This window comes from Aspergillus versicolor (assembly GCF_001890125.1).
Source record: "Aspergillus versicolor CBS 583.65 unplaced genomic scaffold ASPVEscaffold_4, whole genome shotgun sequence".
Classification (NCBI taxonomy): domain Eukaryota; kingdom Fungi; phylum Ascomycota; class Eurotiomycetes; order Eurotiales; family Aspergillaceae; genus Aspergillus; species Aspergillus versicolor.
The window spans coordinates 1510071-1530367 of record NW_024467527.1 but is presented as its reverse complement, the minus strand read 5'-3'; the positions used below and the strand labels follow the sequence as shown (position 1 = coordinate 1530367).

At 51.0% G+C, this 20297-nt stretch overlaps 9 protein-coding genes across 9 annotated transcripts; 4 read left to right on the top strand and 5 right to left on the bottom strand.

Moving 5' to 3' along the window:
* Positions 1-858: 858 nt before the first annotated feature.
* On the bottom strand, positions 859-2525 carry ASPVEDRAFT_130377 (uncharacterized protein; the record flags this gene model as incomplete). The annotated part of the gene is made up of 2 exons (XM_040806718.1): positions 859-1833; positions 1893-2525. 2 exons carry the CDS (start codon positions 2523-2525, stop codon positions 859-861), a joined length of 1608 nt encoding a protein of 535 aa, XP_040667335.1.
* A 247-nt stretch (positions 2526-2772) lies between these two features.
* On the top strand, positions 2773-5846 carry ASPVEDRAFT_167515 (small subunit rRNA maturation protein TSR1). The gene is made up of 3 exons (XM_040808660.1): positions 2773-3012; positions 3083-3552; positions 3617-5846. The coding sequence occupies exons 1-3, from the start codon at positions 2901-2903 to the stop codon at positions 5471-5473; spliced, it is 2439 nt and encodes an 812-aa protein (XP_040667334.1). The 5' UTR covers positions 2773-2900; the 3' UTR covers positions 5474-5846.
* A 109-nt stretch (positions 5847-5955) lies between these two features.
* sec17 (alpha-soluble NSF attachment protein SEC17) lies at positions 5956-7106 on the bottom strand (the record flags this gene model as incomplete). Its single annotated transcript, XM_040817312.1, has 5 exons — positions 5956-6198; positions 6252-6426; positions 6489-6795; positions 6884-7007; positions 7074-7106. The coding sequence occupies 5 exons, from the start codon at positions 7104-7106 to the stop codon at positions 5956-5958; spliced, it is 882 nt and encodes a 293-aa protein (XP_040667333.1).
* Positions 7107-7321: 215 nt separating this feature from the next.
* Positions 7322-10411, top strand: ASPVEDRAFT_191690 (DUF726 domain protein; the record flags this gene model as incomplete). Its single annotated transcript, XM_040809092.1, has 2 exons — positions 7322-7993; positions 8327-10411. Exons 1-2 carry the CDS (start codon positions 7442-7444, stop codon positions 10409-10411), a joined length of 2637 nt encoding a protein of 878 aa, XP_040667332.1. The 5' UTR covers positions 7322-7441.
* Positions 10412-10770: 359 nt separating this feature from the next.
* On the bottom strand, positions 10771-12042 carry ASPVEDRAFT_130871 (Sec62 family protein translocation protein; the record flags this gene model as incomplete). Its single annotated transcript, XM_040806762.1, has 3 exons — positions 10771-10914; positions 10981-11531; positions 11592-12042. 3 exons carry the CDS (start codon positions 12040-12042, stop codon positions 10771-10773), a joined length of 1146 nt encoding a protein of 381 aa, XP_040667331.1.
* A 336-nt stretch (positions 12043-12378) lies between these two features.
* On the top strand, positions 12379-14218 carry ASPVEDRAFT_129631 (Lectin C-type domain protein; the record flags this gene model as incomplete). The annotated part of the gene is made up of 2 exons (XM_040806651.1): positions 12379-12441; positions 12491-14218. The coding sequence occupies 2 exons, from the start codon at positions 12379-12381 to the stop codon at positions 14216-14218; spliced, it is 1791 nt and encodes a 596-aa protein (XP_040667330.1).
* Positions 14219-14300: 82 nt separating this feature from the next.
* Positions 14301-17045, bottom strand: ASPVEDRAFT_167498 (uncharacterized protein). Its single transcript, XM_040808659.1, has 3 exons — positions 16587-17045; positions 16332-16523; positions 14301-16279 (listed from the first exon to the last, which is right to left on the bottom strand). The coding sequence occupies exons 1-3, from the start codon at positions 16758-16760 to the stop codon at positions 14567-14569; spliced, it is 2079 nt and encodes a 692-aa protein (XP_040667329.1). The 5' UTR covers positions 16761-17045; the 3' UTR covers positions 14301-14566.
* A 170-nt stretch (positions 17046-17215) lies between these two features.
* On the top strand, positions 17216-19228 carry ASPVEDRAFT_41161 (NADPH-adrenodoxin reductase). The gene is made up of 3 exons (XM_040812286.1): positions 17216-17524; positions 17588-18022; positions 18080-19228. The coding sequence occupies exons 1-3, from the start codon at positions 17222-17224 to the stop codon at positions 18947-18949; spliced, it is 1608 nt and encodes a 535-aa protein (XP_040667328.1). The 5' UTR covers positions 17216-17221; the 3' UTR covers positions 18950-19228.
* A 466-nt stretch (positions 19229-19694) lies between these two features.
* aspf13 (allergenic cerato-platanin Asp F13) lies at positions 19695-20174 on the bottom strand (the record flags this gene model as incomplete). Its single annotated transcript, XM_040814645.1, has 1 exon — positions 19695-20174. One exon carries the CDS (start codon positions 20172-20174, stop codon positions 19695-19697), a length of 480 nt encoding a protein of 159 aa, XP_040667327.1.
* Positions 20175-20297: the final 123 nt, after the last annotated feature.

The window sequence follows — 20297 nt, the reverse complement described above, 5'->3', positions numbered from 1 at the left end:
CCCCCTCGTTCTGCAATACCAAACCTTGCGTCGAGGTCAAGGCCCTTCGGCATAGATTGACCTCGGCTTTTGTACTTTATCACTTTCATCGTTTTTGCATCTGGCTTCATTGCGGCCTTTTGGATCTGTTCTTTTTCTCCGGTGTCGGCTTTCTGGCCTTTTCCCCTCCTTTTTGTGGAGGTTGATATCTCGTTGAGCCTGATTCCCGCTAAGCGTGACAGATATTGCGTCTAATGCTGGTTGATGTTGGTTGCTCTTTACTCTTGCTCTTGATCTTCTCTGCAGTGATACTCACGATTTTTCTCATTGGCGACATGCTCTTTATTGGCGTTAGGATTTGCTCTTACGATGGTACTGCCTTTTATGTCGTGCTAGGAACCATCACAAGAATTTTTTCGCTTTTCAATGTGCAATACATCCGCGTCGACCGTTCCCTTAAAAGAAGGGGCTGCCATGAATGATGGCCCAGTCTGTAATGCCAGCATCCAAAGTATTGTTAAAATGGTAGTAATATTCGATCAAGGAGATACTAGTAAACTATAAGTCCTAAGCACTTGGGACCCGACACTATATGATAGAAATAAACCAGCTAAGTATATAAATGTGCATTGGATATTACATATCTATGTATGCAGCACTTTTCTAACTAATGTATCCAATTAAACGCCCTCAAATGCATATTCATGACAGGCTGGCAGAGCTATACTTGCTCCACACATCAGGGTATCTGTGTTGTTCTCCATTTGCTATCATCGCTGACAACGACAGAGCGAATAGAGCTTGGAAAAAAAAAAGCATACAGGCCACCGAAAGAAGAAGGCCAGGAGACAGAGAGAAACGGGGAAAGCACGCGCAAGATTAGATATCCTTCTTTGCAAATCTCGCCAAAGCAGGTCCCAGCTCCTCCCTGTCGCTTCTGAGTCTCTCCTTTGCACGCGCCGAGCGCTCCTTGTGCAGCGCCTGCGCCTTGAGAAGCTTCTCGTCGACGACATTGCGCCTGCCCTTTTTGCGGAGATACTTCCGTAGCGCACTGTTCCGGCCACGGCCACGGTTCTTGAGTTTCTCGATCATGTCCTCCGGGCGGCGATCGAGATCCTTTTCCTCCCTGTTCTTCTTGTCGCTGACTGTGTCGACCCTGCCAATGAAGCTGGGGTCTAGCGAGATCATGCCAGGCTGGAGCTTGTTCATGAGAGCGCGAACCTCCGCTTCTTGACGTTGCTTGGGGTTTTCGTAGGGGTTTACTTCGAGAGCATCGAAGTTGGGTTCGCCAGCGCCGGGCACGATGATGCTTGCGAAGCCCTTATCGTGCGCTACTCCGAGGATATCCTCGTACGGGCACCAGCGGAGATTTTCAATGCGCTGGCCGTCGCCACCCCATGACATGTAGGGAGACTGGACTTTCTGGGTATCGGCGGCTGCGGCGTCGAAAAGGCCGCGCCAGATACTGGCTTGTGTGCCCCAGCCGACGGCTGTCAGACCGCGGTCACTGATGGAGACGGAGGCACCGGGCTGGTAGCATGAGTAGGAGTGGACTTCGCGGTACATGCGGATGTCCCAGACTTGCATCTTGAGGTCCTGGCCTGTTGAGACCATATAGCGGCCTTGCCTGTCGATGGCCATTGAGCGGACAGGGCCGCGATGGACGAGGGCTTTGACGAGCGGGGCTTCGGTGTTGGGCGACCAGAGACTGACGGTGCCGTTTTGATGGCCAACATGTATAATTGCGTTCCAAGGATTTTGGGCCATGGCTGTTGGAGCTCCGGCCTTGGTGGGAATCTCGGCAATGAGCTGGCCGGTGGATGTGTCGGTGTATTTGAGGTGACCGCTCATTTGCTGTACTGCGTATTAGAAGTGAAACTTTCTGGTGCATATAAAAGAGAGAAGATACTCACAGTTGAAGCGAGAAGGAAATGATAGGGGAGAAATTCAAGAAAGTTGGGTTCGACGATTCGGTCCAGGCAGTGCAACTCAACACCCTGGCGGTCATAGATATAAACCGCCTTCTTCTGAGCAACGGCAAAATACTGATTGTTATGCAGCCACCGCGCATCCCTAACAGTTTCCCGTAGATGTAATTCACATCCCAGCTTCCCATTGCGCCAGTCCATCGTTGCGACATGTCCCTTTCGCCCTGCTAGCATCAACTCGCGCCCATTCCGCGTGTAGTCCATCCGGTAAGGTCCAAAGTCATCAAGCCTTAATTCGAACTTCTTCTTCGCCGTCTCGATGCCGACATTTGCTGCGATCTCGTCCTGGCGCACCCGGTACGTCCGCTCCATCTCCCCCTCGGGCTCGAGGAATCCGGCTTCATGTTCCATGAGAATCTCCGCATCTTTGGCGCGGAGAGCGGCATCCTTGTACTTTTCTTCGACAGCCTGTAGATTACTTCGCAGCTTCTTGTCCCTTACACTATGGGTATGGACAGCCTTGCCGCGTCCGTATTTCTTCTGTGCCTCGATCAACCGTTTATTCTCTTTGCGCTGCTTGGTAGGCGCAACGGCCTTTGTCGGCGCTGATTCCGCCATGGCGACGACGGGGTTGGGAATACCAGGGTTGTGGTCCGGATATTCAAAGGCGAGCAAGATCGGTAAGATTGGGTCAGAGTTAATGATCAAGTTATTTTATCTAAGCTCCTCGAACCAGCTTTGGAGGCTGCGGAGAAATTTTAATTTTTTATTCTGCTGGAAGAAAGGCGCCAAGACCGCCTTTGCGGACGCTCGCTTGTTTTTTATCTCCACCGCCTAATTTTTTCAACATCCATCGATCTATATTATTCATTCTTGCGCCGGACCTTGTTGGTTGTTGCTGTTATATTCTGCTTTTGCAATCTATACGTTCGCTATAAGCTCGACACCCTGGCATCTCTTCCGTTTCGCTTCAAGGGCTCTGGCGGTGCCAATATGGCGCCTACTTCCACGGTGCAGCACCACCACCGTTCCACCACCAAGACTTCGCACAAGTCTTACAAGACTGGCCATGCTTCTAAGCGCGCTCTGAAGGACCAGGCTAAAGGTACAGGAGATTAAACCCACACATCTCTCTTATTTCAACCAGAGCGAATACTGACCTTTTTTTTTTCTAGGCAAGGTCGAAAGAGGAGAGCGGGGCACTCGCAAGACCCCTCACCAGCAACTCATGTCGAAACTCGACCGAAGGAACCAGGCTCGCCAGAAGCAGCAGAACAAGCAACAGGAAAGGGCTCAGGCGACAAGCATTTTCTCCGGTCAAAATGGGGCACCCCGTCACGTCGCCATCGTTCCCCTCTCGGTCGACATCGATACCGGTGCCATCATCAAGGCATTGAACGAAAGTGTTGATATTTCAACCGATGCCTCAGCGGATACTATCTCTCGAGTGCGTGTTGATCGCTTCCGACAGAACATACAGTATATTCCGGCCAAGTATGACTTGATGAGTGCATTGGATGCTTGCCGGATGGCGGACTTCGTTGTGGTAGCGGTCTCCGCACAGGCTGAGGTGGAAGAGCAAGGGGAGCTGTTGCTCAGGTCGATCGAGGGCCAGGGTATTTCAAACGTTGTTGCAGTTGTACAGGTATGTTAACTAGGCAATATTTACGTGCTGCCTTGGATTTATGGCTAATACCGTTATCGTTTAGGGCCTCGATCAAGTCAACCCTCCCAAGAAACGCCCCCAAGTATCTGGGTCCCTCAAATCATTCTTGAACCACTTCTTCCCAGCTGTCGATAAGGTTCTTTCAGTTGATTCCCGACAAGAATGTTCGAATGCTATCCGATCTCTCTGCACCGCAACGCCTAAAGGTATCCGCTGGCGGGACGACCGGAGTTGGATGCTCATTGAAAACGTCAAATGGCCTGAAAGCGCTGCGGATGTGGTGGACGACGTGGTGTTGACCGGTGTTGTACGTGGGAAGGGCTTGAAGACAGACCGCCTGGTCCATGTCCCCGGCTGGGGTGATTTCCAAATCGACACTATCACGTCTGCTCCGCTACCTACTGCACGATCTAAGCGGGATGATGCGATGGCTGTCGATGAAAGCGGGTCGTCTCAAGTGTTGGATGGACCATCTGTGGATCAAGATGACTTGGCTACTGTTGCACCGGAAGAAATTGAGATGGAAGATGATATAGAGTCTATGCCGGATACAGATAAGAAGGGTGTTCTTTTAGATGACCACCACTACTTTTCTGACGATAATGACCATATCCCGGCTAAGCCGAAGAGGCTACCGCGAGGTACTTCCGAGTACCAGTCGCATTGGTTCTTGGACGACGTATCAGACTCCGGTTCCGACATTGTAGACGAGGATGAAGATGAAGACATGGAAATGGACGTCTCTGGAGCTCCCGAGGACGGTGTATTCCCAGACAACCGCGATGCGATGACAGAGGGCGGAGCCTCGGAATACCCTCAATCAGAGATGTTCCTTGACCCGTCACCAGAGGAGGAAGCACAGCAATTGGAAGAATACAGAGCCAGCCGCAGGAACGAAGCCAAGGAAGACCTTGAATTTCCCGACGAGATCGAGCTTCACCCCAATGTCCTCGCCCGAGAGCGACTGGCTAGATACCGAGGAATGAAGAGTCTTAAGACTAGCGCTTGGAACACAACAGAGGACCGACCCCACGAACCCGAGGATTGGCGACGACTTCTCCAATTCGGTGACTATAAGGGCTCCAAGAACAGGATTCTAAGAGAGGCCCTTGTCGGCGGTGTTAGCCCTGGCAGCCGAGTCGATGTCCACCTTCGCGCAGTCCCTGCCTCGCTCCGCAACAAACCCCAACCCTTATCTCTCTTCTCTCTCCTTCGCCACGAACACAAGCACACCGTGGTCAACATCAACATGCGCCTCAACGCTGCCGCCGAACAACCGCTCAAAGCCAAAGAAGAGCTCATCGTGCAATACGGCCCGCGGCGCCTAATCGTTAACCCCGTCTTCTCCTCCGCAGACAATACGCCCAACAACGTCCACAAATACGATCGCTTCCTCCACCCCGGCCGCAGCGCTATTGCCACTTGGATTGGGCCACTCACATGGGGTTCTGTCCCCGTCCTCGTCTTCAAGACTCGAAAGGCTTCAGAGGAGCAAGACCCAGAGATGCTCGACTCCGCTGACGGACCGGAACCAACATCGGCCACAGACTTCACAACATCCACACTTGACCTAATCGGCACGGGCACGGTCGTGGCACCTGACCCATCACGCGTTGTCGCCAAGCGCGCCATCATCACAGGCCACCCGTACAAGATCCACAAGCGTGTTGTCACTGTTCGCTACATGTTTTTCAACTCCGAGGACGTGAATTGGTTCAAGGCTTTGCAATTGTGGACAAGACGCGGACGCAGCGGGTTCATCAAGGAGAGTCTTGGGACACATGGATACTTCAAGTGCACTTTCGATGGAAAGCTGAACCCACAGGATTCTGTGGGAATTAGTTTGTACAAGCGGGTATTCCCACGGAAGGCGAGGGCGCTGGAAGAGATTGATAACTAAGTCAGCCCCCCTTTCTATATACAGCGCGTGTTTGATTTGAGTGGTGGATTGTGATGTTGCTAGAGGCTACACAGGTTGGATAAAGAGATGGGATGATATGATACCACAAGATTCCACTGCATGATTTGATGATCTTTATGTTCTGAGTTTTTTTGGGGTATTTTCTAAAAGTCTTTTGAGATACATACATAGATGTCGATGAACGGCTAAACAGGTCGTAATGAATTATGATTGGCTGCTTCATACCTTATGGTAATACTTAAATACCTACCTGAGCAGCCGGGAGCATAAAAAACGAAAAGGATAGAACAGACCATTCCAACTAGCGAGAAACGTAAAAAAAGTAGTTATCATGACCACGTTTAAGAACCACATCCAAGCAAGATACAAATCTTGTATAGGTTGAATAATAAAACCGGCGTTAGACAAGAAAAACGGACATTGAAAAAACGAGTAACTTATGAAGAGCAAGTTTCTGTAATTTAAGCGAAATCATCTTCCTCTGGTCCTTCAATCCCGTTCTTGATCCGCAATAGAATCGTCGTCTTCCACTTGTCTAATTTGCTGAGCTGATCAAACTGGAAGAGTTTATCGGCGAATGCCTCTTGGTCTCGCGCCTCCATGGTCTGAATCAGGTCTACAAGCAGTTGGTGTTCTCTCGTCGAGCTGAATGTGGGGTCAACGTCACGGTAGCTCTCGAGGGCGCGGTTGGCGGAGACCATGTCCTATTGATATGTTAGTATGTAGGGAACTGGGTAATGGTATAAAGAAAACGAACATTTGTGGCTAGATGACAGAGTCCGGCTTTTAGAAGATAATCTTTGACAGACCACTTCATCAGACCATTGTTAATGGATGAGCGGGAAATCCGCTCATAGTGGTCAATTGCCTTGTAGTAGTCGCTTTCAAGCGCGGCTAAGTCGGCTGCTTTGAGGTAGTGCTTGTTTGCAAGACTAGAAAGAAAGCGTTAGCGCTTCTGAAACTAGTATAATTTAGGGGCAGACGTAGAGCTCACGCTTCGGCATTGTCAGCATCAAACCACTCCGCGGTCTTCTCATAAGCTTCCAGTGCGTTCTTTACATCCCCTAGCTCCGTCTCGTATACTTCTGCCAGGTATTGCTGCTGGGTGGCTGCTCGGCGGAGATTCCCGTTCAATACATAGTACTGGATGGCGGATGAAAGCACGCGGACGGCGTCTTCGGGGTCTGACTTGCGGTAGACTTTGAAGGCCTCCTGCAATGTGTTGGCGGAGTCACCGGGTTCATTCAAGTTTTGGGTCTGGATAGTGGCAGCCTTTTCAAAAGCTTGACCGGCTTCCTTGTCTGATTCATCCCAAAAGGTATTTTTTTTTAGTAAGGACGTCAAAAATTTGGGGTGCACATTCCCCGCAGAGAGATGAGGGGTGCGTACTCAGCTTTTGGATTCGGAATGCATTGGCGGCCTGTGTGTATAGATCTGCTGCGTTCTCATATTTCTCAGTACGGCCGCCGAAGAAACTGAAGCCGCCTGAAGCACCTTGAAGCGCTTTCTCGGCCTGGAAGGAGCATGATGTTAGTGATCACTATTGATAGCGGGGCGGTAGAAGCAGTGGGCAACTGACTTTCTGGAGGAGGGCTCGAGGATCTGCAGTCATGTTGACAAGTCCCGAGGTATTATAGCAAGAAGTAGTGTAAGGAGGATATAGCGTTAATATCAAAAAGACACGTTGAGAGTTCAGGTTATCTCAAAAAGTTGCTGGAGGAACTGGGCTGCTCGCATCGTCGTCACTGCCAAGACCCCATGAGCTCCTCAGCCGGGCGGTGTCTGGCTGGTGCCTCCGGGTTCTCCAGCATTTTCCCCCCGACTTACCTTGAGTATATATCCCTCTCATCTCACTCTGTTATTGCACTCTATCAAACACAATTGTATTCTGGCGAGAGAAGAAATATAGATCTATTCTCTATTTTTTTTTCCTGATATCCCATCACAATGCTTCGACGCGCAGCTTCTCGCCTATCCTCTACACCTTGCTCAAGCCTACGAGTCAACCGGCTCACATCTCGATACTATTCCTCAAAACCCGATGATACCGATATCGAGTCCATGCTCGCGAAGCCAACATGGTCCGTCCGTTCTTTACTTCCTGACCCTGGCGCGCGACCGTCTTCCCCGACCGTCACACCTGCCCAGCTTAAGCACTTGCTTCGTCTATCAGCTCTTCCCCAGCCGTCTAGCCCGGCGGAGGAACAGCAGATGCTTGAGACACTTGAGTCTCAAATCCACTTCGTAAGAGAGATCCAGAAAGTAGACACTACTGGGGTTGAGCCTCTGCAGAGTATCCGGGATGAGAGCCCAGAGGCAGTGAAAGAGAACACTATTGGGTTAGAGCAGCTGAAAGAAGCCCTGTCGAAGGAACGAGTCATTGGCCGGAATAAGAAGATTCAGCGCATGGAATCGGCAAGAAATGACCGTCCTGATGGTGATGCTTGGGATGGCAATGCGCTTGGTTATGCTTCCAAAACAAAGGGGAAGTTCTTCGTCGTTGATACCGCCAACTCCTAAGCTATTGGACGATTCCAATTGTCACACTGCATGCTTCCGAGAGACACGGGCGGAATTAACAAGTCTCGCCCTATTGTTTCACCGGCATATTGTCGTCAGAACCCGCGCTGATCCAGTGTTTGGGGGCTGCTGCTGCCTGCTCCAAGTACTTCAACTTGTCTTGTTGCGTCACTTGGCTGAGTCATCGCCTTCACATGGACCGCATCGATTCAACCACTCGCTTATCCCTCCTCCAACAGCCCATCGAGGGCAGCCTTGTATCTTGGTCAATTAATTTTAAAATAGGATATCTCTGTATCCTCCATGTGGAAGAAACTCAATAACTCCTTTGGGTCGGGGCCCAAGGAGGAGTCGAACAGCGACCAAGACCTAACAACAATTCTAAGTCGACCGCAGCGGGCGGACCTTACAGTTCTCGTCGCTGAGATTACGCAGCGCATGAGGAGCTTGATTGAAGAGACCTTCAAAGCGCCAGCTGAACAGCACCCAAAAACTTCCGTATCCAGCCAGTTGATTGATCTGAACGAGGGGGATAGTGACGCTCCACTTCCAAATACGACGGAATTAAAGAAATCAGAGGACGACCATGTCCGCACAGAATATGTTCCAACGCCCGAAGATTTCAAAGCTGAAGCGAACCTCTTGACCCAATTCGACGACTGGAGAGACAGCGTTCTTCTTCGGGTCGGTGAAATTGTCAATCGAGACGCGGAAGACAGGGATGCAGAAGCAAGCTCCGAACAACAGGATGAGGAACGACCTCGAAGCTCGTATGACGACGATGATGATCCCTCTTGGAGCCGACTTTCCGAAGTTTATCATCGGGTAGAAACACCGTTGATCCACCTTCCCAAGCCCAAGAAGTTGTTGATCTTGCACTCTCTACTATTGTTAATGCTTAGTTTGGAACATTACAGTGCCAACTCTCGGGTTTTGATGCTGTATGCCGCTTCCAGCCTAGGCTTGGGTGTTAAGACTCTGAACCAAGATGAAGTCAAGGTGTCGCGAGGGCTACTAGACGCCGCTCTTCAAATGCCAGCGAATGCCGACGCTCAGAGTAAAGGCAGAGAAAGCGACCCATCAAGGAAATGGAAAGTCGGTATTGCATCTGTTGCTGGAGCCGTATTGATCGGTGTTACTGGTGGACTGGCGGCGCCTTTTATTGCAGCTGGTCTAGGAACAGTAATGGGTGGGCTTGGATTGGGAGCTACTGCTGCTGCAGGCTACCTTGGCGCCGTTGCAGGCAGCGGAGTCATCGTTGGTGGTATCTTTGGGGCTTATGGTGGGCGTATGACAGGGCGCATGGTGGACAAATATGCCCGTGAGGTGGATGATTTTGCCTTCTTGCCTATTCATGGTTCTCGTCACCGGTTTGATGACGAAAAGGAAGCAGCTCAGGAGGATCATCGCCTTCGAGTTACGATTGGTATTACGGGATGGCTAACAGAAGAAGACAACTTTGTCGTTCCATGGCGTGTTATCGGCAAGGATTCTGAAGTGTTCGGCCTCCGCTGGGAAACAAAACCCCTTTTGAGTCTTGGAAATGCCATCGATTCCTTAGTTACTTCCGCAGCCTGGGCAGCTGGCCGTCAGGTCTTAACCAAAACAATTTTTGCTGGCCTTTTGAGCGCGCTAGTCTTGCCCATGGGCCTTATGAAAGTCGCCGGCATTGCTGACAACCCTTTCAGCGTTGCCAAGGCTCGATCTGACAAGGCGGGTGAAGTTCTTGCCGACGCTCTGATTAGCAAGGTACAAGGCGAGAGACCTGTTACGCTTATTGGGTACTCTTTGGGGTCCCGCGTTATCTACTCATGTCTTCAAACTCTGGCCAAAAGACATGCATATGGACTAGTTGAGACAGCAATTCTTATGGGATCACCAACACCATCCGATACACCCGACTGGCGTTGCATGCGACGTGTGGTTAGTGGACGACTTGTCAACGCTTATTCAGAAAATGACGCTGTGCTTGCTTTCCTATATCGAACAAGTAGCCTTCAATATGGAATTGCCGGGCTACAGCCTATCGAGAACGTCCCCGGCGTCGAAAACCTCGATGTGAGCGATATTATAAGTGGTCACCTCCGCTACCAGTTCCTACTTGGGCGGATACTGCGCACAATAGGACTTGAATGTATCAGCGCCCGGGAAGTCGCACGCGAGGAGCAAGCTTTGGCTATAAAGGATCGACAACAGGAACAGCAGCGAATCCAGAATGAGCGCCGAGCTGGAATTGAAGGGGATAGTGAAGCAGCGCGCAGGAAGCTGGAAAGCGGCGAGATTGCTGTTGAGCAGCCACAGCTACAGCCACGGGTAGAAGCTCGCCATAGCATTCCAAGACGTCCTGTTCCATCTAGGTCTGTTGAAGAGAACAATACTGGGCGAGAGCAGTTCTAGTCCATTCCGCCGTCATCAGGCCTGCATATGAGCGAGGTGAATTTCATGGTTTTAATATGCAGTTGCGCTTTGGGCACATTACCTACGATATCTGTATAGTTCACAGGATACTATAAACCTTCAATCCGCATCTGATTTATTTGTGAATTGCACGCTGTAAACTCCTTTTCCGTATCCCAGCTATTTCAAGCCCCTCATAATCCGACGAAAAATACCAAATTAAGACAGCAAAAGAGAAGGATAGATACAGATATACGAAGTGGAATGTGTCGGAAAGCTCATAATGAGTTTTGTACGCAGATAATGCAAGTGAAAGCGCCTGAATGGGAAAATAAAATAAAACGAAACCAATCTATGAATCACTCCTCCGTAACTTCCTCAACACGGGGTGCTAGGTCACGCTTTACTGGACCAGATGTGTCTGCGCTTGCAGTTGCAGTCGTAGTTGCCGTTGGAGCCGACTCCGCAGCCTGGGCAGTTGGAGCCTTCTTGGACTTCTTCTTCTTCTTTCCAGTCTGATAGATATTTGGTTAGTAATCGTTGAGAATTCAAAAACGGGAAAAACATACCTCTTGCCATCCCCATGTGGGCTTGAAGCTATCGAAGAAACCGACATCTTCGAAAAGATTGGGGAAGAGCCAGAGACCAGGGGGTACCGCAAAGACGGTGATACAGAACAGAATAAGACGAAATATAGCCATGGCGAAGAAGAGACCAAGGAGGCCCATCATGCCTACACTCAAGTACCACACTCCTTGCCTCAAAACCATGGGCCAAAGAGGGAACAGTACGACCGCAAATATTCCGGCCACTACGGCAGCAGCCATTGCCTTCTGTTTCCATTGCGGGCCCTCATACAGCCAGACGTAGTGCATCATCGGATCGGCTTCCTGGTGCTGCTCGATTTTCACTGTCCATAGTCCCTTGACTCTCTTCGCCTTGCCATGGTTGTGGCCAGCATGAGGATCGACCTTCGAGACTCGAAGGGCAAGAATGGATAAGGGGAGGAGCTTGAATACGTTTTCAGCCGAGGCGCGGTCGGTCACTGGCGGCAGGAGAGCGTTCTTCTTCTGAGCTTTCGCATATGCAGGTGATTCAAGGGCACGGATTGCACGTTTCACTAGAAATCCAGCAAATTAGTAACATCGACACCAATCGTTGTAGGCCATCAAAAACCTACCCTTGAACATATCTTTCCTTTGCCCGTCCATGATGCATGTTCTCGGCTTCAGGTTTTGCGATTGCAGGAATTGCGCAACTGCAATCGCCTTGGGATCCTTTGGATTGTTTGGATTAACAGGAACCTGTTGCGTGTGCGCCTGCGGGCCTTGACCGGGCTGTCGAGGCTGACCAGGTTGACCTGGTTGACCTGGCTGTCCCGAGCCCTCGCCCTTGGCGTTGAGTTGCCGTTGAACCTCGGCGGCCTTCTGCTGGGCAGCCATTGCACGCATCCTGAGTTGCGCGACATATTCCTCAGTCGATACGCCATGTTTTGCGGCTTCAGCATTTAATTGCTCGCGCTGTTGTTTGGCAAAGTCTTCGGGGGTCATTCCTCGCTTGGCCGCCTCAGCAGCGAACTGCTGCTGCATAGCGGCCAGCTGCTGGGGGGAAGGTTGGCCGGGGGCGGCCATCTTGAAGTGAGAGCGGAAGGTAGTTGAGATGGGAGTCCCAGCTAGATAGAGTGAATGTGAGTAGCGGAAAACGAGGGAGAGTTGTTTGAGGCTGAGGGTGAGGTGGTCATAAACGAAGTGGCCAGATAAGAGGGACAAGAAAGGGCATCTCGCTCACCGCCTTGGCAGGCCTCCGCATCGACTCACCAGCCTAGCGGCTTGCAGCGTGAACCGCCCCTTACAGCCACACGTCGGACTTTCGCTCTCTATCGCGCATCATTAAGTAATGCTCATGGGACGGTCTTATGCCGTGCATACAGCACAAGCCTCCCTGCATATCCAATATTCTGCATCTTCATGTCCCTGAAGTTTGATCCGGATGATTCCCTCTTGAATGCGTCCTGGGCCACTGTTCTTCTGGTCAGTCTTGAGAATGCGATGCGAGTACCGCTTACGCTAATTCCTCCAGAGCGAACGAGATGTAGCTGGCCAAGTCCCTATCAACTTTGTCACTACTTCGGCTATATCTTTGCGGGCAGCGTGCTTTGGCGACAACAAGTTCGGACGGGCAGCGGGCGGAAAATGCCTATCTAACTTGCTTGCTATCGGCTACCGGCGTTTCAATGTCGATCTATATTGGTCGCCGGACCATTCGCGTTGGATTCTATGCCCTGTTTCGATCCCCCAAAACCTGCATGTTGTGACAACGACCCCTGGCGCTTCTCCAACCGCAACTGCAGAGGCTGCCCAGGGTACGGTCACGGTGGAATCGGACGAGTCGACGGGGGATATACTTTATGATCTTGGCCCCTATAAATGCTCAGATGGGCTGGATCTAGTGGATGTGCTGGATATTTTCCACGATTACTTCCGGTATACTGATACCGATCTGGTGATGTATACGAGATACCTATCCTTAAATCTCCATGCCGCCGCCGACCCCGCAGAAGCGGGCTCTCCCGCATCGTTTGTTGACAGCGGACAGCTTCCAGCCAAACGGGATCGTGTCAGTTCAATATTGGACGAACAGCTCGGATCATACATCTATGGTCCGTCCAGTTTGTTTAAGGATCGCCGTAACCTGAATGAATCTTGGTATGAAGTTGACGAGACGTATAAACCTATCGTTGAATATTTCACCATTGAGAAAGACCCGGGTGGTGTGCAAAGCACGCCAGATGGGTGGCCTAGCATGAAATTCATCCAACTGGCTGCCGAAAAACGGCTGCTGGTTGAATATGGCTCAATTGATCCCCAGCTTAGCAGTTATGATCTCTCGCAAGAAAACGATGTCATATTTTCTCCTGGTTATATGACTTCTACTATACCCGTCAGCGCCGGCGATGATGGAAGTCTAGATACTGGCTGCTTATACAATCCAAATACAACCGATGTGTCCAGAGTCAACGCATCTTGGGCATTAGCAGACCATATCCCTATTCCGCAAACCCTTAGCGATCAGTCACTTCTGAATGTCTCGGACCTAATTGTGAACCTCACGCAATGTGGAATGACGGCCACTCTCAACCAGACCCTGTTCGGCCTTACTGCGGACAACAAGCCAGACCCATACCGCAACCTTACTTTATCATCCTCCTGGGCGTGGACCCTAGGCGAACCTGCAGCGCGGCCCTCCGACCTTGACTACGCCGAATCGGACGACAAGCGTTGCGCCGTCATGGACCTCACCCTCGATGGACGATGGCGCACCGCAAACTGCAGCGAAACGCACCGCGCCGCTTGTCGCATAGACAATCAACCATACCGCTGGGCTCTCTCCACGGACGCCTTTACATACCACGACGCATACGACAACGCCTGCCCATCACCCAGGCAATTCTCAGTGCCCCGCACAGGTCTCGAAAACACATACCTATTTCGCCATTTGCTCTCTTTGTCACCAGGACTTGTTGACCCTGCATCTTCTGACCCGCTCAAGCGCGAGGTTTGGATCGACTTCAATTCCATCGATACGGAAACCTGTTGGGTAACTGGTGGTTCTGAAGCCAAATGCCCTTATACATCGGATCCAGACCAGCTTGAAAAACGCACAGTCCTGGTTGCTGCTATTGCTGGTATAGTTATTTGCATAATTGCCGCTTTGACGTTGTTCGTCAAATGCAATGCCAATCGGCGGAACTCGAGGCGGAACAAGAGAGTTATTCAGGGTTGGGAGTATGAAGGGGTGCCGTCTTAAATGGCTATGTCTGGCAATGACACTATTCTTAAGCTTTACTTATGCTACAGCTCGACTGAGTAATTCCGGTAGGCAGCAAAGTCCGTAGAGTTAGGTATCATGGTATTTATTCCTAAGCTATCAGCCCTAATTTACTCCAAACAGTTAAGTACAAAATGGCAAGTGAGTATCACAAGGAAGATCCGAATCCCATCCCACCCTATCCTATCCTATCCTATCCCATCCATCATCATGAATATCTCATCTTTCATCCAACGCATTATTCCGGTGTCACATGCAAGTCCATAAAAGCTTGTTTTGTTCCTCCATTTCTTCCATTTAGTTAAATCGAGACCCAGATATCACATATCATAGCCCAGCGAAGCGAGCCCATCCAGCAGCCCTGGGCGTAGAGTTGTTGGTCTTAGGGCTATCGATACCGCCTCGGCCCTCTTCGGCCATCTTCCCGCTAACATCACGTCTTCTTCCAACACCGAGGTTCGCGATATAATTTCCGTAGGACAAATCTGATCTTTGACCAACACGACGACCGAAGTTGGCACCCGAATTACTCACAACACGGCCCTTGCGGTCTCCTTCGGCCACGCTAGGATCAGTAAGCGGGGAAGTCTCATGGTCCTTTGCGCCATCTTCATCGGGCTGCTTAAGGGCGCCATATGAATTTTGCTTATTAGTCTTGCGTTTGGAAGATTTGGTTTTCTTTCCGGACTTCAAGTTAGCACCAGTAGTAGCCATTCCATCTGGTTCGCCATAGAACTGCCCATCTTTCTCGGGGCGCTCGAGAGGGGGTACTTTTTGCGCAGGCGGTGTTGGGGATAGGTTAGGAATATCACCGAGGACCATACGACTAGGCGTTCTTTTAGGCTGGCTTGAAGTATCGAGGGTAGGCTGAGGGGTTGGCGGGTTTAGTCCAAGCGGATTGACCTTGAGGGCATTCGATGTATACTCCTCGTCGCTGTCTCCATTGTCCTGGTAAATATCAATGCGGTGATCCCCAATGTCATGCTCGTCGCCCTCATCATGGTCGTATAATCCATTTTTGCGTACATTGTGATTATCCTCCTCATTGCCGTAATATTCATGCATAGCCAAAGACTCGTACTCGCCACGAACATCTTCTGATATGGTTTCGCCGATATCCCATCCATATTTCTGAGCAATTCCCATCCAGTCGACCACGCCATTTGCAGATGCGGGTGTTTCCGATCTGCTGTAAACGGATGATGGTTCGCGGTGAGCTTGCCCCTCATTTTTTGCGTCGTCAGCCAGAGAAACGGAACGTGACGAGTACGCAACCCAGTTGTCTGAGGCAGGACTAACACACTGAGAGCGAGTGGGTACTTCCGGAGACGGCTGGCGCATCGGAGTACTAGAAGGGATTGAAGAGGTAGGACGGGCCTCGAAGTGTGTGCCGTGCAGTGGTATCTCGTACGTTTCCTCGAGGGTATTTTCTCTGTACTGGAAGGGCATTTGCGGTATGGAAGTTTGCGAACCGCCCCGTTGTTTGGACATATCGACAGGAGGGCGTAGTGTATTGTCCTCTGAAGATTTAGCCCTCGTGTGCGTAAACGGAATCGTGCGAGGTGCACTAATCAAGGGCTGTGCAACCGAGTGAGTGGAATCGAGCGTAGAACTGCTGACATGTTTCTCGGCAATCTCCGATTTAGTCCTCTTGTGAGGACGGGCCGTCAAGTTGTCTTCTAGGGGGTTGAGGTCCGGGGGTAGCCGCGCAATCTGGCGGAAGATGTTGAAGAGGAAAGCGGATAGGACAAGAGAAATTAAGTGAATTCCTCCATTGATAACCGCAAGATAAAATGTCGACTGCGCAATCTTGATGATGACCTCGGGATCAGCGCTCAAGAGTGTCTTCCAGCTATATGACGCCTCGGCGTTAAACTCTTTATACCCCAAATAGGCCGTAAACACATAGAAGGGAATTAGACCCAGGTCTAGCGTTGAGGCGAACAGCATGTAGCTGGCTTGCGAGCCCGGAGGCCTGGTAACCGGGGAGCGGCATAGGTGGTAGATGGCATAAACAGTGTGGAGAATTGCTATCGCGGGCTTGAATAAGTTAGTAACAATTCCAATTGACACCATTGTATTCCCGACTTACCGCGACCCGAATAATCCATACAATGGATGTCGCAATATTCTGGATGACGATGGCACAGAATAAGGAGCCAAGGGCGCCAATCAACGAAAGAACCCGTAGCCCGAGTTGTATCCTCCGACCATAAAGAACATTTCCCTTTGTCCTTGGACTCATTGGAGACCAGCGTGAGCGGCCATCGGGAATGTTGTAGTACTACGCCATTGTCTCTGTTAGCATGGATTCAGCTGTCATTCAAAGAGATCTGTAGTGACATACCGAGTCTGGGTGTCGGTTGAAATTAACCAGTGGTCCTTTCTGCTTCTTTTTAGGCGGTGGCCGAGCCCAGCTCGACTGCGTCACGGCTTTCGGATTGAAAGCATGATCTGTCGGTCCCTTGAAGCTAAAGGCATCAGGGTGGCCGTAAAGGAACGGGGGAGATGAATTCCCCATGGTCGCAGCGAGAGGTCTTCAGCAAAGAATGCCTTCACCCACGCGACAGCGGGGGAAGGAGCGGAATGCGCACAGGCAGAGAATCGATTCTGGAAAGAATGGAAGAATGAGGATGGAATGGTCCTATTCAGAAGGCGTATGCAGATAATGACGGTGTAAATGAGAGAACGAGCATGGGCAGGGAAAGTTGCTAAATCCCCGACTCCTCGTGCATGCACCACGGGTTCTCTACAGACAAGACAGGTTCGAGTGGAGAGACGGAGACTTTGAACCAGACAATCGTCTCGATTGACGGGGATGAGGCTGAACTCGAATAGGAAGTGTCAACATCCAGCTCACGTGGTCGCCCCAGCAACCGATAACAGATAGAGCGGGCTATCGATAATGGTCACGTGCCCCACGTCATTTGAGTCAGTCACTACCTCGGTTTCTGTTCTTCATTTACTTCGACATTGCACGAGATGGGCTTCACACGGGCGCCATATATATGCGCGCAATGCACTATTCGCTTTTCCCACCCTTTGCGGCCTGTGCCCCGTCGGGCCTTCCCCCCATTACGGCTACAACGCCGTGATATCAGCCAAGCGGTCCAAGCCGAGCGACCCTTCCGAGTAGCCATTGTAGGCTCAGGTCCGGCTGGCTTTTACGCAGCATACCGTCTACTAGGCAAGGTTGATGATGCGGTGGTCGATATGTATGAGAAGCTGCCCGTCCCGTTCGGTCTCGCGCGGTATGGAGTAGCCCCGGACCACCCGGAAGTCAAGGTTTGTGATACCGAGATACTTGGACCCAGGGAACTCTATGGAGAGCTGATATTAAGAGTTTAGAACTGTGAAGAGAAATTTACAGAAGTTGCTGAATCTCCGCGCTTCAATTTCATTGGAAATGTTGAGTTGGGGGAAACCCTACCTCTTCAAGTGCTTAAACCCCACTACGACGCCATTCTATTCGCGTACGGTGCACCGAAGGATAAGAGACTTGGAATACAGGGGGAAGACGCATTGCACAGCGTATACTCTGCGCGAGAGTTTGTTGGATGGTATAACGGTTTGCCGGAGCACCGAGATCTTGCCCCGGACCTTACCGCGGGAGGGGATGCGGTGATTATCGGCCAAGGCAACGTCGCTTTGGATGTGGCTCGGATATTGCTGTCGGATGTGGATCGCCTTCGTCAGACTGATATTGCCGACTATGCTTTGGACGCACTATCTCGCAGCAAGATTAATCGAGTTCGGGTAGTAGGGCGTAGGGGTCCTTTGCAGGTACGTTCAATATTCTTGTTTCAATTATCAGCTATCCTAACTCGTTTTTATCAATAGGCATCTTTCACTATAAAAGAAGTCCGTGAGCTGCTACAGCTCCCAGGTGTATCATTTGAGCCTATTCGTCGAGAGCTGTTTCCACCGGAAGATGTCATTTCGGCTCTTCCCAGGGCCCAGAAACGGCTAATCCAGCTTTTGGCCAAGGGGTCCACCAATGACCCTACCACCGCCACCAAGTCTTGGTCTCTTGATTTCCTACTGTCACCGGAGTGCCTTAACTGGTCCCCCGTCGCCCCATACCGCTTGTCCCATGTACGCTGCCATCGCAACGAGCTCGACCCTGAGAATCCATTCTCCCCAAGCTCCAAGGTTACAACAAAGTACCTCTCCAGCGGCAAAGAGGCAAAAGTTAACCTTCCCGCCAACACCTTCTTTCGCAGCGTTGGGTACAAGTCTCTTCCTTTACCCGGACTAGGGGACCTAGAGGTGCCGTTCGACGACAGCCGCGGGGTAATTCCGAACGATGGCTTCGGCCGGGTCACTGTCCCTTTGACTACCGAATCCGGGACCCATGACAAACTCCCAGACGGATCCGTGATTTCCCACCTACCAGGGCTATACTGTGCTGGCTGGGTTAAGCGCGGGCCGACGGGTGTCATAGCCACAACGATGACCGACGCGTTCAGCACAGCGGACGCCATCGCAGCCGATGTATCAAAGAGCGGCAACTCGTTGCTCAACGCCTCCCACGAAAGGACAGGCCTTGGATGGGAGGGCGTCCGCGCCGAGGCTGAACAACTCGGCGTTCGCGCAACGAGCTGGGAGGACTGGGAACGGATAGATCGAGCTGAGCGTGAGCGGGGATCACAGAATGGCAAGATACGGGAGAAGTTCGGACGGGTAGAGGAGATGCTGGGGGTATTATAATAGACGCCACTCTAAGTGCTATATCATAGACATAGATGACCACTGTATAATAGGCTGGAATTTGTTCTCCTCTGACTCAAAAGAGCCACCCGTTTCAAGTCCCTGCTGCCTACCCCAAAAGTCTACCTAAACTCTGGCCTGACTCGACATGGATAAGCCTAGCTGTTTTGCGAGGGAGCATGAACAGCCAAGGACAGTCCATGAATCTACAAATCATTTGATTAAATCGGCCATTCGCAGCCCTAGACCTGGGACGTGATACCTGGATATCCTACGAAGACCGCATGTACCGAACCTCGCTGCGCATGAATCGCAATCGCCGTGTGCTTACTTCCGCAAAGAACTCATACGGGTAAGCCGGTTGGCAACGCTTGTTCTAGGCGGATAAGACATTTCAGTATGGAATAGATCGTTGTCTAGAACGGCGCGGTATTGGCTCAGTATCCCAGCTGGTGAGATTCAATTACAGGTTGAGAAACAGAGAGGTTCCAGATAATGCAAGTCTAATTATTAACCAATTATTAAGGAGTGTGGCTGAAGTACTTCATAAGCGATGCAAATATTAAAAAAAAAGAAAAGAAAAGAAAAGAAAAAGAAAAAGAAAAATGCTGAACATCCCGACATAATCCTAGTTTTCATGATATCTCACCACATTCCCAGGCAAATGGAAATGCAGCAACGCAGTGCAATGCAATCTCAGAGCAGAAGCGAAGAAAGATGAAAGTCTCTCTCTCTCTCTCTCTCTCTACTTGCGAGGAGTCAATCCACAGCTTTCCCGGCTAACCTGGGTCCAAGTCACATCTACACGACCGAGCTCCACGGCGCGGTTTCCAGTCAGCTGGTCCATGGCCCGCTGGCCAACGTTGAAACCACCGGGAGAGGCGTCGATTCCGATCATGGTGATTGAGTTGCTGGCGCCGGTGGCGGAGGTGTATGTGACCTGGTAGCAAGCACCGCATTGTGGGCTGTTGAATCCAGCGATGGTAGGTGTGCCTCCGATGAGCGGGAAAGTTGGGAGGGACTGGAAGTTGGTGAAGCCTTCAGTGATCAGGCCGAAGTCACCGGTAGAGCAGGAGACATCGTTGAGAGAGGTTCCCCCGACGTCATAGCGGGGGTCGTAGGAGAGGCTAGAGGAGCCGGAAGACTGGCGGCGCTCAAGACCCGATGGGGCAGCAAAGGTGAGGGCTGCGGGGAGGATAGAGAGAAGAGTGGTTGAGAACTTCATTTTGGCAGAGTTGTTTGAGGTTGTAGCTGTGTCTTGGTATAGAAGAGTGATGTTGATAATGATGGAGTTGGCAGGGGCAGATGAAGTATTTATATTGCCATCCGGCCTCTGAGTGAAAACATT